This window comes from Patella vulgata, chromosome 6 (assembly GCF_932274485.2).
Source record: "Patella vulgata chromosome 6, xgPatVulg1.2, whole genome shotgun sequence".
Lineage (NCBI taxonomy): Eukaryota > Metazoa > Mollusca > Gastropoda > Patellidae > Patella > Patella vulgata.
In genome coordinates, this window is record NC_065884.2 from 46,893,837 (window position 1) to 46,906,283 (window position 12,447).

At 33.0% G+C, this 12,447-nt stretch overlaps 1 protein-coding gene across 6 annotated transcripts in view; it reads left to right on the forward strand.

Annotated features, from left to right (window-relative positions):
* Positions 1–12,447, forward strand: part of LOC126823496 (LIM domain only protein 3) — a 76,930-nt gene that overhangs the window by 29,771 nt on the left and 34,712 nt on the right. For 2 of the 6 annotated variants that reach the window (XM_050552373.2, XM_050552374.2), the window contains exon 3: positions 2,826–2,993. The exons of 1 other annotated variant lie outside the window; for it this stretch is intronic. In XM_050552373.2, the coding sequence (XP_050408330.1) occupies positions 2,834–2,993 (160 nt within the window). In that variant the 5' untranslated portion in view covers positions 2,826–2,833. Of the gene's footprint in view, positions 1–2,064; positions 2,201–2,356; positions 2,561–2,825; positions 2,994–12,447 lie in introns of those variants that run through there. 3 more of the 6 variants (XM_050552371.1, XM_050552372.1, XM_050552375.2) reach the window with 3 other exon arrangements.

The window sequence follows — 12,447 nt, forward strand, 5'->3', positions numbered from 1 at the left end:
GAGAAATTTTGCCCGAACAGTGGCACTAGGGCCTACTCTTATATCGAATTCCAACTGTCAAGGGATCTTTTACGTACACGCCAATGTGTACACAGGACCTTGGTTTTTCGTTCCATCCGAATGACTAGACAGCTGTCCTTGTCAGGCCCTCCATCCTGTATCACTGACAAGAGGGAACCACGACGGAAAATCTGGATGAACTTTCTCGACCAATGCAGGGATCGAACACACGACCTTCAGGCTAGCGAGCCAGCGTCTTACCCACTTAGCCACCGTGACCCCCGACCACCAAAGTGAAACAGCTGATCTAACTCGGTTTTAAGATTTACCAAACTTTATTGGTGAAAATAAGTGAATATAATCTTAGCTTAGTTACATTTTTTTCTTCTATGAGTAGTGGCGGGTGTTGAGTATGATGCAGTTTTTCTTGAACACCTGGTACCATTTCTAAGTTATATGAGAAGCTCATATGGTTATAACAATATTTGTTGAACTTTGATGATACCAGAAAAAAATGCCAGGTTGAGAATTGCGCACTTGAAGGTGATTACTGGCAATCCATGTCAATAACTAAATAACTTACTATAGTTCAAACACTAATCTCTCAATGTGTTTTCTTTCTCAAGCACCATGTGTCAGGTAGGGATAGCTTAACTTATCTCCCTTTGCTCTGTGAAACTAGCATCTGGGACCAACCCGTTTCATTCACACATGTTGGCAAGTAGAATTCACCAAACGATGGAATGACAGACGCACATGTAAATATGATGGGAGGATAGGTAGAATGTTAATCATTTCAAGAGTATATTATTGTCAGGTGATCAGACATTTTTAACCTGTTAGACAGTCGGGGAAAAAACACATCATTACTGATCCCTGTTTTGTAAAAAAGAACATTAAAAACACTTGCCACAGTCAAGTGTTGCTTCTTTGGTTTCCGTGTCAAAGAAATATAGACACCAACTCTTCATTATATATTGATATATGTAGGTTAGACAAAAAAGTAGTAGCCTACATAAATCAGGCATACACATCAAAGGTTATATCAGAGGAATTATTTATTTTACTAAAATTGGTAAGAATTGTTTTCAGTATCTGTTTTTCTTCAGTTTTGGTTTTTGTAATCAAGAGAGTTTCTTAAAAATGATTTTTTTGCCGTTTACTTGAATTAAAGATTAAGAAACATTTTTAATTTCAGTGTTATAAAAAGAAATGGTTGTTAATTATCTTGAAAACCAGTTCAAACGTTCTTTTAAATTTTAATTAATTTTGAAACTTTGATTTGATGGAATTACTGTAGTTCTGTTTTAGTTGGTTTTAGAATACTCTTTAATAACACGATTTTATTCGATATTTTTAGTAGTACCACTAATTACATTGAAATGAAATAAAAAAGGAACAACAACCAACATGATTTTTAATTCTAATTAACACACACAAAATATTAATTAGCATCCTATATTTAGGACTTAATTATTGAAAAATAATTAAAAGAATTTAACATTTGTGTTATTATGCAAAGTCTAGCTCTACTTGTGTCGGTTTACGTCGCCCTGAAAAAATATATCAAGTCGTTTTTTAAAATGATCGGAAATAATATTGTCTGCCATTTAAAGTGATTTCTAAAATTAAGTCACAGGTCCCTCTTAGACGAGTGGAGAAGTACTTCAGCTAATTAGATAGTTGGTGTTTTTGAATAGCTCTAACTTAGAAACTAGAAAAGTGGAAAACTCAAGTATATCATTAATTATCCTGTCAAAAGCATACGGCTCAAATGAGACTGAATAAGACCTTATCCTCTCCATATTATATGAACACTAAAGCCAATCAAGAACTTTACAGAATAATATAAGACTTTATGCTAGGTTAAACATTGAGTGAGGCTTAATTAGAAATGGGATTTATTTGTAAGTACAATGCTGATATGGATTATAATTTCCCTCCCAATCGACTGAGACAAAATTACAACACGAAATAAAGAGGCGTGTGTTTTGATCATTGCTTGGATAATTGCCTTTTCAGCTCTCAATCAAAAATCTTATTAGTGGGCCAGTTGCTTGCTTTCTACTGTAATAAGCCTCTGGTGATAATTGGCTAGTTGAATTGGTTTCCCCCAACTTATTTCTCTCAGGGTAAAGTTTAATGGAAAAGTTAACCTTACTTGAGCTGTGTGCATTAAGTGGAGTTGAAATGTGGACAGGTTTGAATCATGTTTCATCATTGTAATCAACAGTCTGTACATGTCATGTAATATATATCAGATAAAAGCCATTTCAGATTCCTCATTATTGGCCCACTCTACCTTGCCGGTTAATGGACCGAACCTAGCTCATTTTTTCACACACTATGCGATTAATTGCATGTAGGGTGAGGATTGTGTGGTGGTCCATATGTTAAGATTACCACGATTACTGATTGATTAATGATTTATACTACTTTCATTTCTGTGACTCCATAAAATATGAGGCTGACAGTTGCACTGATTAGTGTAGTTAGGTATTAATAACAAGAATCAGTTGTTTCATGTGTGGAGATTGTTTCCAGCACACTACTTCATTAAGTATTACACACTTTCAGTTTGCTTATATATACTTATACACACTGTATAGTACTCTTTCTTTCTCTTGCTCTGTAGTTTAAGACACTATATAGTTATAAAGAAAGTTATCTAGTTTTATTATTTTAATCAAAGTTGGACACTGTACGTGTGTGAGTTGTATAAATAACTTCCTGAAATTATCTGGTTCATCTCTGCCACTATAGTTTCTAGCCCAATATCACCAATTATAATCGTAACTTTTAACAACAAGTGTTTCTGTGTATAGAACTGGCCATGCAGTCGGACGGGGAGGCAATCTTGGTGAACTTGAAGAAGGAACCGGTGGATGCTGAGGATGAGGATCAAGAAACAACAGATCCACTGACAGAAGCCATGAGAGATTCCAACATTAGCACCTGCGAGGACCCTGACATGTCGGAATCCATTAATAACGGTAGGATACTATAACCTTAAATCATTCTATATAATGTGGTGTATGGGTGAACCTTTTCACTGGTTCTCTTTTCTAGGCTTTCAAGTTTATTAACAAACAACTTTACTGTGGTGGTGAGCTTATAATTTTGAAATTTATTTAAATCTTGGTCATTTTATCTTCTTTGAGTTTTACTCCATTTGTTAAATAGATTAACAAATAGCAGTTCAGTTTTAAATGTGGTAGAATTAAAATAGTTGATAAAAAAATCTGGAGTATAATCTCCACTCTGTACAACTATTTCTTAATTAGGTTCCTAATCATCAAACACAAAGTATAAAATACATGTACTTATAACCCTTTATACTAACATTTGTATTTGTTTTATTTATTTGTTTTTAGTGGTGATTGGTTCAATGATTTTTAGAATTTATCTTAACTGGTATTATTGAATATATGCCAATTACGTTAATCATTTAATTTTTGTAATTCCAAAAGTATTTATTGATTCTCACTATAACTGTAACCTATATTATGTTTGGTAAAAGGTTTAATTTTTCATGTTCATGCAATCATGGTATCTTAAAACTGTCACACATTATGTTTTTTGTCCTGAATATGTTCATGTATTTTATCACAACTCTTGTGGGCATATAATTATAATGAATAATTCGATGGATGTACATTTTGGCATATCAGTCTTATTTCACATAGAGCAAATAGTACCTAATTTATAAAAGCCCCTGTGGAATGTGTACAGTGAGACCTCATCCCCTCCCACCCCAATTCATTATATTTAACAAACACAAGTGTAGCCTAATTGTGACTGATTTTTATTTACCATGTTCAAAAAGTTTACAAACATTGCGATAAAAAAATTCTAAATGTTTAATTGAGAAAAAAGGAATTCTTAGTTTTTCTGATGAATTCCTAAATCTAGTTACATGCCAAACAACAAATTTAACACCTTTATCTGGACATTTTATCTGTGTATCCTAAACAGATGTAAGTCTATATCTTAATGTTGACAGTTCAGATTTGATTTAAAATCTTATTTCATCCAGCAGATCTTATCACAATGATTCAGTCTTCCTGGGTGGGAACATCTTAATGCCCTCTTCATGAGCATGTATATTATACACTGTGGTATTCATTTGTAGGATTTACCCGGATTTGACAGATTTCCGCAGACTAATGTCCTCTTGAGATGATACTCTAACTACTTTAAGTGGTGGAAGGTTTTAAACTGGGTTGTAAAATTGCTTGTGTTAGCTCTTTTGAATTGAAATATTGTGAAGAGCATTTAGGATTTATATATGTAAATCATTTATAAACAATTTATACTACATATACATATGGAGCTTATAGCCCATTATATATATATATAAGTAATGTTGTACGTTAATAAAACTGATCATCTATAATTTAATCCATATAGAAACATTACACTATAAATACTACTTGTATTTACGTATATAATGACTGCAGTCTAATGTATAATTAAATGTAATGGGGTTTTAAGAATCCACTCTAAAGATGAAGAGTCATGGCAATGTGGGTGGTCACATAATTTTGTCAGGACAGACATGTCCTTTTGACCTCAATTTCATCCTTTAAGTCCATGGAAGTTTTTGTTTTTTATTGAACACAATTAACCTGACTAATAGATCATTCAATATTGGCACTATGTTTGAAACCTCTCGAAAATTTCTGGGTAGGTAGTACTACAAGAACATCATTGATATATGTCTCATTTCTTTCTTTTTTTATGGAGTGTCGAGAGTTGAGGTACATTATGTAGGTAGATAATCTGAGGTGATTTAAGTATTATAGGTTGTTATTTATTATGGAACGGGAGCCGCGGTGGCTTACTGTGTGAGGCTCTGGCTCGCTAACTATGAGGTGCCCAGTTTGCTCCCGGTTTTGGCTGAGAAAGTTCCTTAGATGTGCTTTTCCCTTGTCAGTGGTGCAGTATGAAGGGCCTGACAAGGACAGTGTCTAGTTGTTTGAATGGGACGAAAAACCGAGGTCCTGAGTACACATTGGTATGCACGTAAAAGAACCCTTGGCAGTTGTAATTCGAAATAAATGTAGGCAGTAGCGCTGCTGTTCGGGCAAAATTTACCTCGTAGCACACTGTATAGCCATTTTAACCCATTCAGTACAGAAAGGTAGGATGTTAAACTCCATTTCATTTCTTTACTAACAGGAGTAACAGGGTAACAATAATTTGTAAGACAGATGTGGCACATACATTAATAGAAGGCCATTATTTTTTTAAAATAAATGTATTTAGAAATCAAGTGCTCCCTCCCATCCTCTCTGATTCAGCAACTGAACCTATACACATAGATTTGTGAAACCTTGCAAATGGAGGAAGCTTACCTTGTTTATGAATCATAATATAAATTTGGTATTTATTTATGACATAAATATTTGATCAGGAAATGAATGGTAAAATAAACCAGTTTATGCCAAGCATGGAGACCCACTTAGATGTCAAACCCCAGAGACAGTTAATGAAACCAAGTGACCTTTTAAATTTCAAAATCACTGGATACAAATTGCCTGATAATAATTTTAAATTAGTCATCACCATGTGGCAGGAAAGTTGAACTGAGGTGGTATTATAGTGAAAAAAAGGCCAGAAAATTATACTACCAGTAACCTCTGTCACTGCCTGTCACTCTCCAATCTCTATTTCCATCCTAAATTGGGCAATTTATTCACAAAATAACTTCAGTTTATACATGCCTGAAGGGTCATTTTTACACTTGCACATTTTTTTAGTTTTCCACAGACTCTGACATAGTTCATGGTTTTGTTTTAATATCAAATAGAAAGGTTTTGATGGTGGTTGATCAAGTATTAAGTCATGATGGCTTCTAGGGTTATTTAGTTGAAGTTAATTATATAGTAAATAAGACTATCAATGCCCAGCAGATACTTTAATTAAAATCATGCTTGAATTGTCAATAGTATAATATTAATTTGTACAAATCATTAATGCTTTTGAACTTAATTAGAAATGAGACCATTTTGAATATAAAAAGCTAATGGAATATAACAACCACCAGAATAAAGAATCCAAATGATATTTTTGTTTTCCATGCCATGAAGGCACAATAACCTAATTAACAACTGATAGTTAATGTTATTCAGTTATTGCAACAGCTGACAAACTCAAGATGTAGATGAGAAGGCCTGTCATCTATGCAAATCATGGGTTTGATACAATGCTTGTATATGACAATGCAGTGGTTTGTCTAACCTTCTGAATCATCTGTTGATCCAGGTTATTGGAATAAGAATATACTATATATGAGTCCTGAAATGATTTAGATTGTGTTCAGTGGACATCAAACCTCATTTCTCTCAATCTCTGATGAACTCAATCTCTTATTTTTACTCTACAAAATTATGTGGGTGCTATTGGAACAGAGTGGTATGTGTAGAAACAAACATTTGAAATTGATACATTAGTTTGAAAAGACTGTAAGAGACTGTATTTATTAGTGCACTAGGATATATGTACTTTAAATGTACATATTTTTTAAAGATTATCAGTATTTTAAATGAGAGAGAAAATACTATTAGGTATTAAATAGCAGTGTTTCAAATCAATATGTTAAATTATTGATTGAGGGGTTTGGTGGTTGAGTTATCTGATGTGTGCACTTTATATCATAAGGTTTGTGATTGGGTCAAGTGGCATGGTTTTGATTCTAAGATTAGCCTGATTGGTGCTGAAAAGTAGAACATTAAACCCCATTTCTCTCTCTCAATTATTGATTAGGAAAGCAAAGTTTGTGGATAATTTTGATAGTCATGAATATATAGGGGTAGGGGCAGGGAGAGATAGATAATGGTAATCTGAGATCTCTCTCTTTGTCCCATCAACCTGACCACAACCACATGGGGATGAATTAAAATGTACATGTACATATTTTTTGAAGAAATACCATGTGTATGAAAACAGTAAATTAATCAACTTTCAAACATATCGTATTGATTAGGAAAACAAAGCTTGGGGACAGTTAGTCATGATCATATAATAAAAAAAGAGAATAGAAATAAAGGTTTTTGATTGACATTTGATATAGCCTTTCAAAGTGTATTTAAGATGAGCTGCGATCGGCAGGAATAACATTACCTAATAATTGACAGCTTAACTTAACTCAACAGCCATTCCGCATGTTTCACACTGTCGAGATGTGACTTTTGTTGTTTTTATTCTCGTAGAACTCATGGCTTTTAAACAATTTTAGTCTTTCAACATGGCTGAAGTGGGCAAAAATCGAAAAGCAGACATTGAATTTTATTCCTCTTTGCTACGTAATTTCCTTGAAAATCACCAACTCCATAAATCACACATTACTTTCTCTTCAAATATTTTCTCGACTAACACCATCTTTTGTCACGATTCTGTCAAGTGCAAATGGTAAATGAATTTGTTTCATCGACATTTAGAACCAAATGAAGATGACACACCGTTACTTGACTTCTTCGCAAACAACTTGAAAACATCACCAACTGTTTTTTTCTCACATCGTTGTCATAAGCATGCAGACATAATCAAACAGATAGCACTATATATCATTGTGAAAATGGTATGGAGAAGACAAAGTGTCAATATCATTTTCTATGGTTTTCTTTAAGTCGTTTACCTTTAAAGTCGACAATTTTCAGTTGTGTAAATAAAAAGTAGAGAAGTACATGTATAAACTTGTGTTCAGTACATTCAAAAGGACAAGAACACTGTCTCTAGCTTCACAGACAGCAGAGACAGTTGTATCTTGTAATGTGAAGTCTTAAGTGGTACATGTCATTGAATACTGTGTTAAACAAGCAGATCATTTTAAAAGTGCAGTCAAAGAAGGTTGTAGCAGTTTCAATAACAATGTATTCTTACAGTCTTTGAAAATTGAAAAAAATGGCAATGAGAACTTTTAAGGAAAAATTTCTGCTGTCAGTATGATTTAACACTCTGTATCAATTTTTTAAAATCACACTGTTTTTGTATACCTTTAAACAGCTCAAGCATAATTTTAATGGTCAAAGAGGCTCCACTACTTAGCCCCTATGGTAATCGCAAATGGGCTACTAGCTGACTCTGTTAATGAATGTTTCTCTGAAGTCTAGTCTTGAACATGGCTATTTGGAATGAAAACATCTTTTTCAAAGGAAGTAACTCAACATGACGACATTACATCACTTTCGATAAGTTTCACTTGCAGGAGTTAGAATGTAAAATAATGTACAAATCTTTCAATTTTAAAAAGATAGCTTTTCAACCTTTGAATAAAATAGGATATATATACAATGACAAAGGTGTTGTATGATTTGTAATGTAATTTTTGACAGCTTCCCGTCTTCATTAGTCCAGTCAGAGCAGAACAGTAGGACATTAAACCCCATTTCATTTCATTTCAATAACTCCTTGAACACAGAAAAATGTCACATGATTAATCGATCTCCTAAATTGTATAGTATAACTAAGAAAAACATATCTTGTAATTCTATTGACCAATGATTTTCTAATATTAATTATGATCTTTGTACTTGCATTGTAAATAAATTTTTTTGAATCAATGCGCTTAAGCATGCCATACCAATGTATTGGTGTAGTTCTCTTGGTCAACTGAGAAATCTGGAGACCAATGTTCCCATTATACTATTAGCTGAGAGAGTGTGGACAGAGTATACTTATTCTTATTGGATCACTTGATATCACTTCTCATTTATCTAAGGAGTTCATGTCTAACAATTTTTGCTGTTGATGATATTCCTACAAGGTGGCTGATTTAGGACACACAAAAAAAAAAAAAAATCTCAAGTGCTCAACTTAGCACTCAAGATATATTTTTTCTTTTGCATGAAAAATGGGGAGCCCACATTTGGTATTTTAAAAATTTGTTCTGATTATACTGATGAGGAAGCTTTTAATGTTGTCTCAACTCATTAGAGGGAAATAATAATTCACTAAGATTACCATGAAATGATATGCTTTCATCTGTTAAATAGCTTATTCTCTGATTATAACCTGTATTTGGTAGCAACTTATTCTCCGGTCTTCATAGTCACACAACAACTTCCTTTTAAGTTTTTAGCTCTCCATAAATATAGTGTTATTTGATATTATCAGTGTGTCTTTCTGGTCTGAAAAACAAGTTTAAAGCCTAATTGTAAGTATTGGAGGAGAAGTAATATCTTTCTGACATAAAATGTATATATATCATAACATTAATTGGTCTCACGCAGGAGTTTCCATGCGTGCCTGTCAAATGGCATGAGCTGTATTTAATGTAAAGCCTCTTGCGAGTGCTAGATCCTTTTATATAACTAACAAAACCAGACAAGCGATCAGCTAATATCCATTATTTGTTTGAAATTGTCCTCTCTTTTCCATCTGTTTTCTGTATTCATGCCATATTCCCCTGTGTATATTGTCACTAGAGAGTGCTATTACTCTCAAATGAGATTCCACTTCTTATATTTGTTGCAAATTAGGCAAGCTGTACCTTTTCACTATTGACAGTTCCGACCATTAGCCGGAGTAAAAAGATCACCATTTCACTTGAAACTGCTTCTTTTGCCATCCAAATGATGCGTTAGACACTGAAACAGATTGCCTTGCAGTGTTTAACACTGTTATTTGCCAGGGCCTGTCTTAAACTTGCAAATTAATGTGGCAATGTTTGTCAATTACTATATTTTAGTGAAAAAGAATTCCCCAACTAGCTCATTTTTCTTGATCATAGACATAAGATAGGACCATACATCTTCATTTTGTAATTTGTTTTGACAGGGGTAATAGATTTTGAAAACAAACTAATTACTATTGTAAGTGATGCTTGGAAGACAATCAATTTTGTGGATGGTTACAATGCTAGAATCTGTTAGTCTGCTTATATTCAGCCACCAGTAGGAGGCCAAGTGATGTTTTTATGAAAGTTCAGTATCAGAAGATAACATCTCTGCATCTAAAAAAGAGAAGAAAGTAAAAAAAATAAAATAAGCGTGCAGATGAAGGAGGGTTAAATTTATAAAAACAAAATCCATAAAAAATCTCTTCATTTTTTCCCTACGCAAAACATTTATGGAGTTGAGTCATGTTTTTGAAATATATACTTTAAACTTTTTATAAAACAATACTTCTAGTTTTATCATGAAGCCTAATATGTTATTTCCTATACAAACAGTTTATGCTCAAATCTAAATTTGACGCTGTTGAAAGCAAATTTAATATCTCTTTAATAGAATGTTGGGAAAGTAGTGGGTTTCTAAAAAATTTATTTATATGAAGAAATTTACTTTAATAAAGAGACCACATAGAAACTTATTTTAATGTGGACCACATAGAAACAAGTTTTTAAAAAGATGCCATTAAGCAAATTAATGGGTTTAGGGTTAAACTTTTATGGTTATTTTGAAGTGTAGGATATAATTTGGCTATCTTAGCTATCTATGCTTTAATCTTCAAATTCCAGCTCCCAAGACATTTAGGATATTCTGTTATATCCTGTTTAATATATAGTTATTATTTCTTAAGAAAGATGAGTGTCCATAATGCATGTGCTTTTGATCGTAAGGTCTGTCATGGATGCAAATGTTATGTTATAAGAAGTAGGCTTGCCTGCCTAATCTCCTGGGGTTTCTCTATGTTCCACAAAAGTCGATCATCATCAATATTTTTATTGGTTACCATCTAATGTAAGGTTATATTACTTCTCAAACATCACAAAACTTATAAATAGAAAATGGCTTTAAAGATCTTTGTGAAATGTCCCTTCAGACATTGTTCGAAGACAAGACAAATAGAAACTAGAAAATGTCATTGGACAAACTGGAGACTAAAAATGTCGGACAAATAGAAACCCAAATTGTCCTAGATCAAATGACATCAAATCATTGGCTGTCTAGGTGGATTGATATTTAAACCCTGATTACACTATAAAAATGGAATGATACTCAATGGAAAAGCTCCACAAAATATTCAATAGTGTTAATAAGTCAAACTGTACTCAGTACTGCCCACTGAAGAGAACTCCTCTCAGTCTGGAATCTAGTACAGTTCAATTAAATTTAGGTAAGGTAGTGTCAGTACAAATTAATATTTCAGGGAAGAGTTACACACAGCCTGTTCTCGCTCTGATAGTGTAAATGGGTACAAATTCTTAAATTTTGTCAGGGCCGTAAGACCTAGTACAGTACGCTTTATCAAGGTCAGGTGTAAATTGGTTTTGAGGGTAGAGCATATTCGTAGATGTTATTGTCTCTTATGTACATTATTTACAGTGTAACATATTGCTAACAGATTCTCAACATGCAGTTAATACTGATATTGCATTTGCTGCCATTTTTTGTCTCTTCACATTAAATTTCCTCTCTTAGCCATTATGTTTGAGTGACATTTTAGCTCTCTCTGATCTATACATATTTGATTTCCATTCAAGCTTCTGCCAAAAAGCTTATATTAAGTCAGCGATTACTAAGAAGCTCAGCTACACCAGGCGATTCTATAATTGAGGATTTTGCACGTAATCTCTTTCATGTGAACAGTATGCTTTTCTAGTGACGTTGTAGCCAAGTAATAATGAAACTAATAGTTGAAGCACGACTCAAAAAGCTAATAGCCATCCTACTAATTGGGTCCTTAGAGGTATTGCAAATTGGTAGAAAATTACCTTGGATAATTACTTCACTTTTGATCATTTTCAGCCAATTTTCTAAGATTTTACTGCGATCGTTGACAAGTAATTTTCTACTGGCCATTATCTGCTTATCTGCTCATTATCTCAAGGTGTTCAGATGGTAGTAGAAAGTTTTACATGGTTTAAGGTCATATTACGCCATTGGTAGATTTTTATTCTAATGTTACATATTAGATTTTATGTGCCAAATTATCTGACACATTCAAACCTTTAAGATAAGAAATAAATGGCCGTTGCTAACCATAGACTTACAATAATTTTATTCATTACTCCTGTTTTATAGAATAATTTTATTTAATACTTGAATTTTGTGCAATAATTTTATTTAATACATGTATTTTTTTTTGTAATTTTATTTAATGCTTATATTTTTTGTGGTGTGTGAATTTTTTTTCTTCACTTCTGTGATATGGGATTTAAAAACATAGCTTCATCACATAGTGATTAAATCATTCTGAAAGTAAAAACTTTTGCTGTCAGTGCTGTAATGCCCATCTATCTTTAAATATTTTACTATGCAGAAATAACAATGCCAGCAAATGCCAATGTTTAAGATCTGTGAGCATTGTTCACTAGTGATAGCTGTTCTGAGAATGCTGTTTAAGTTAACCAAGAAATGAAATGTATTCATAGTTGCAAATTTATATGGCAAAATTCTTTTTATTGTCCTTTAAGATAACTCTACTTATACACCATTCGGTGCCACCTGATTTCATTGACCAGAATTTTACACCCTCTATGAACTACACATTTGTGGCAAG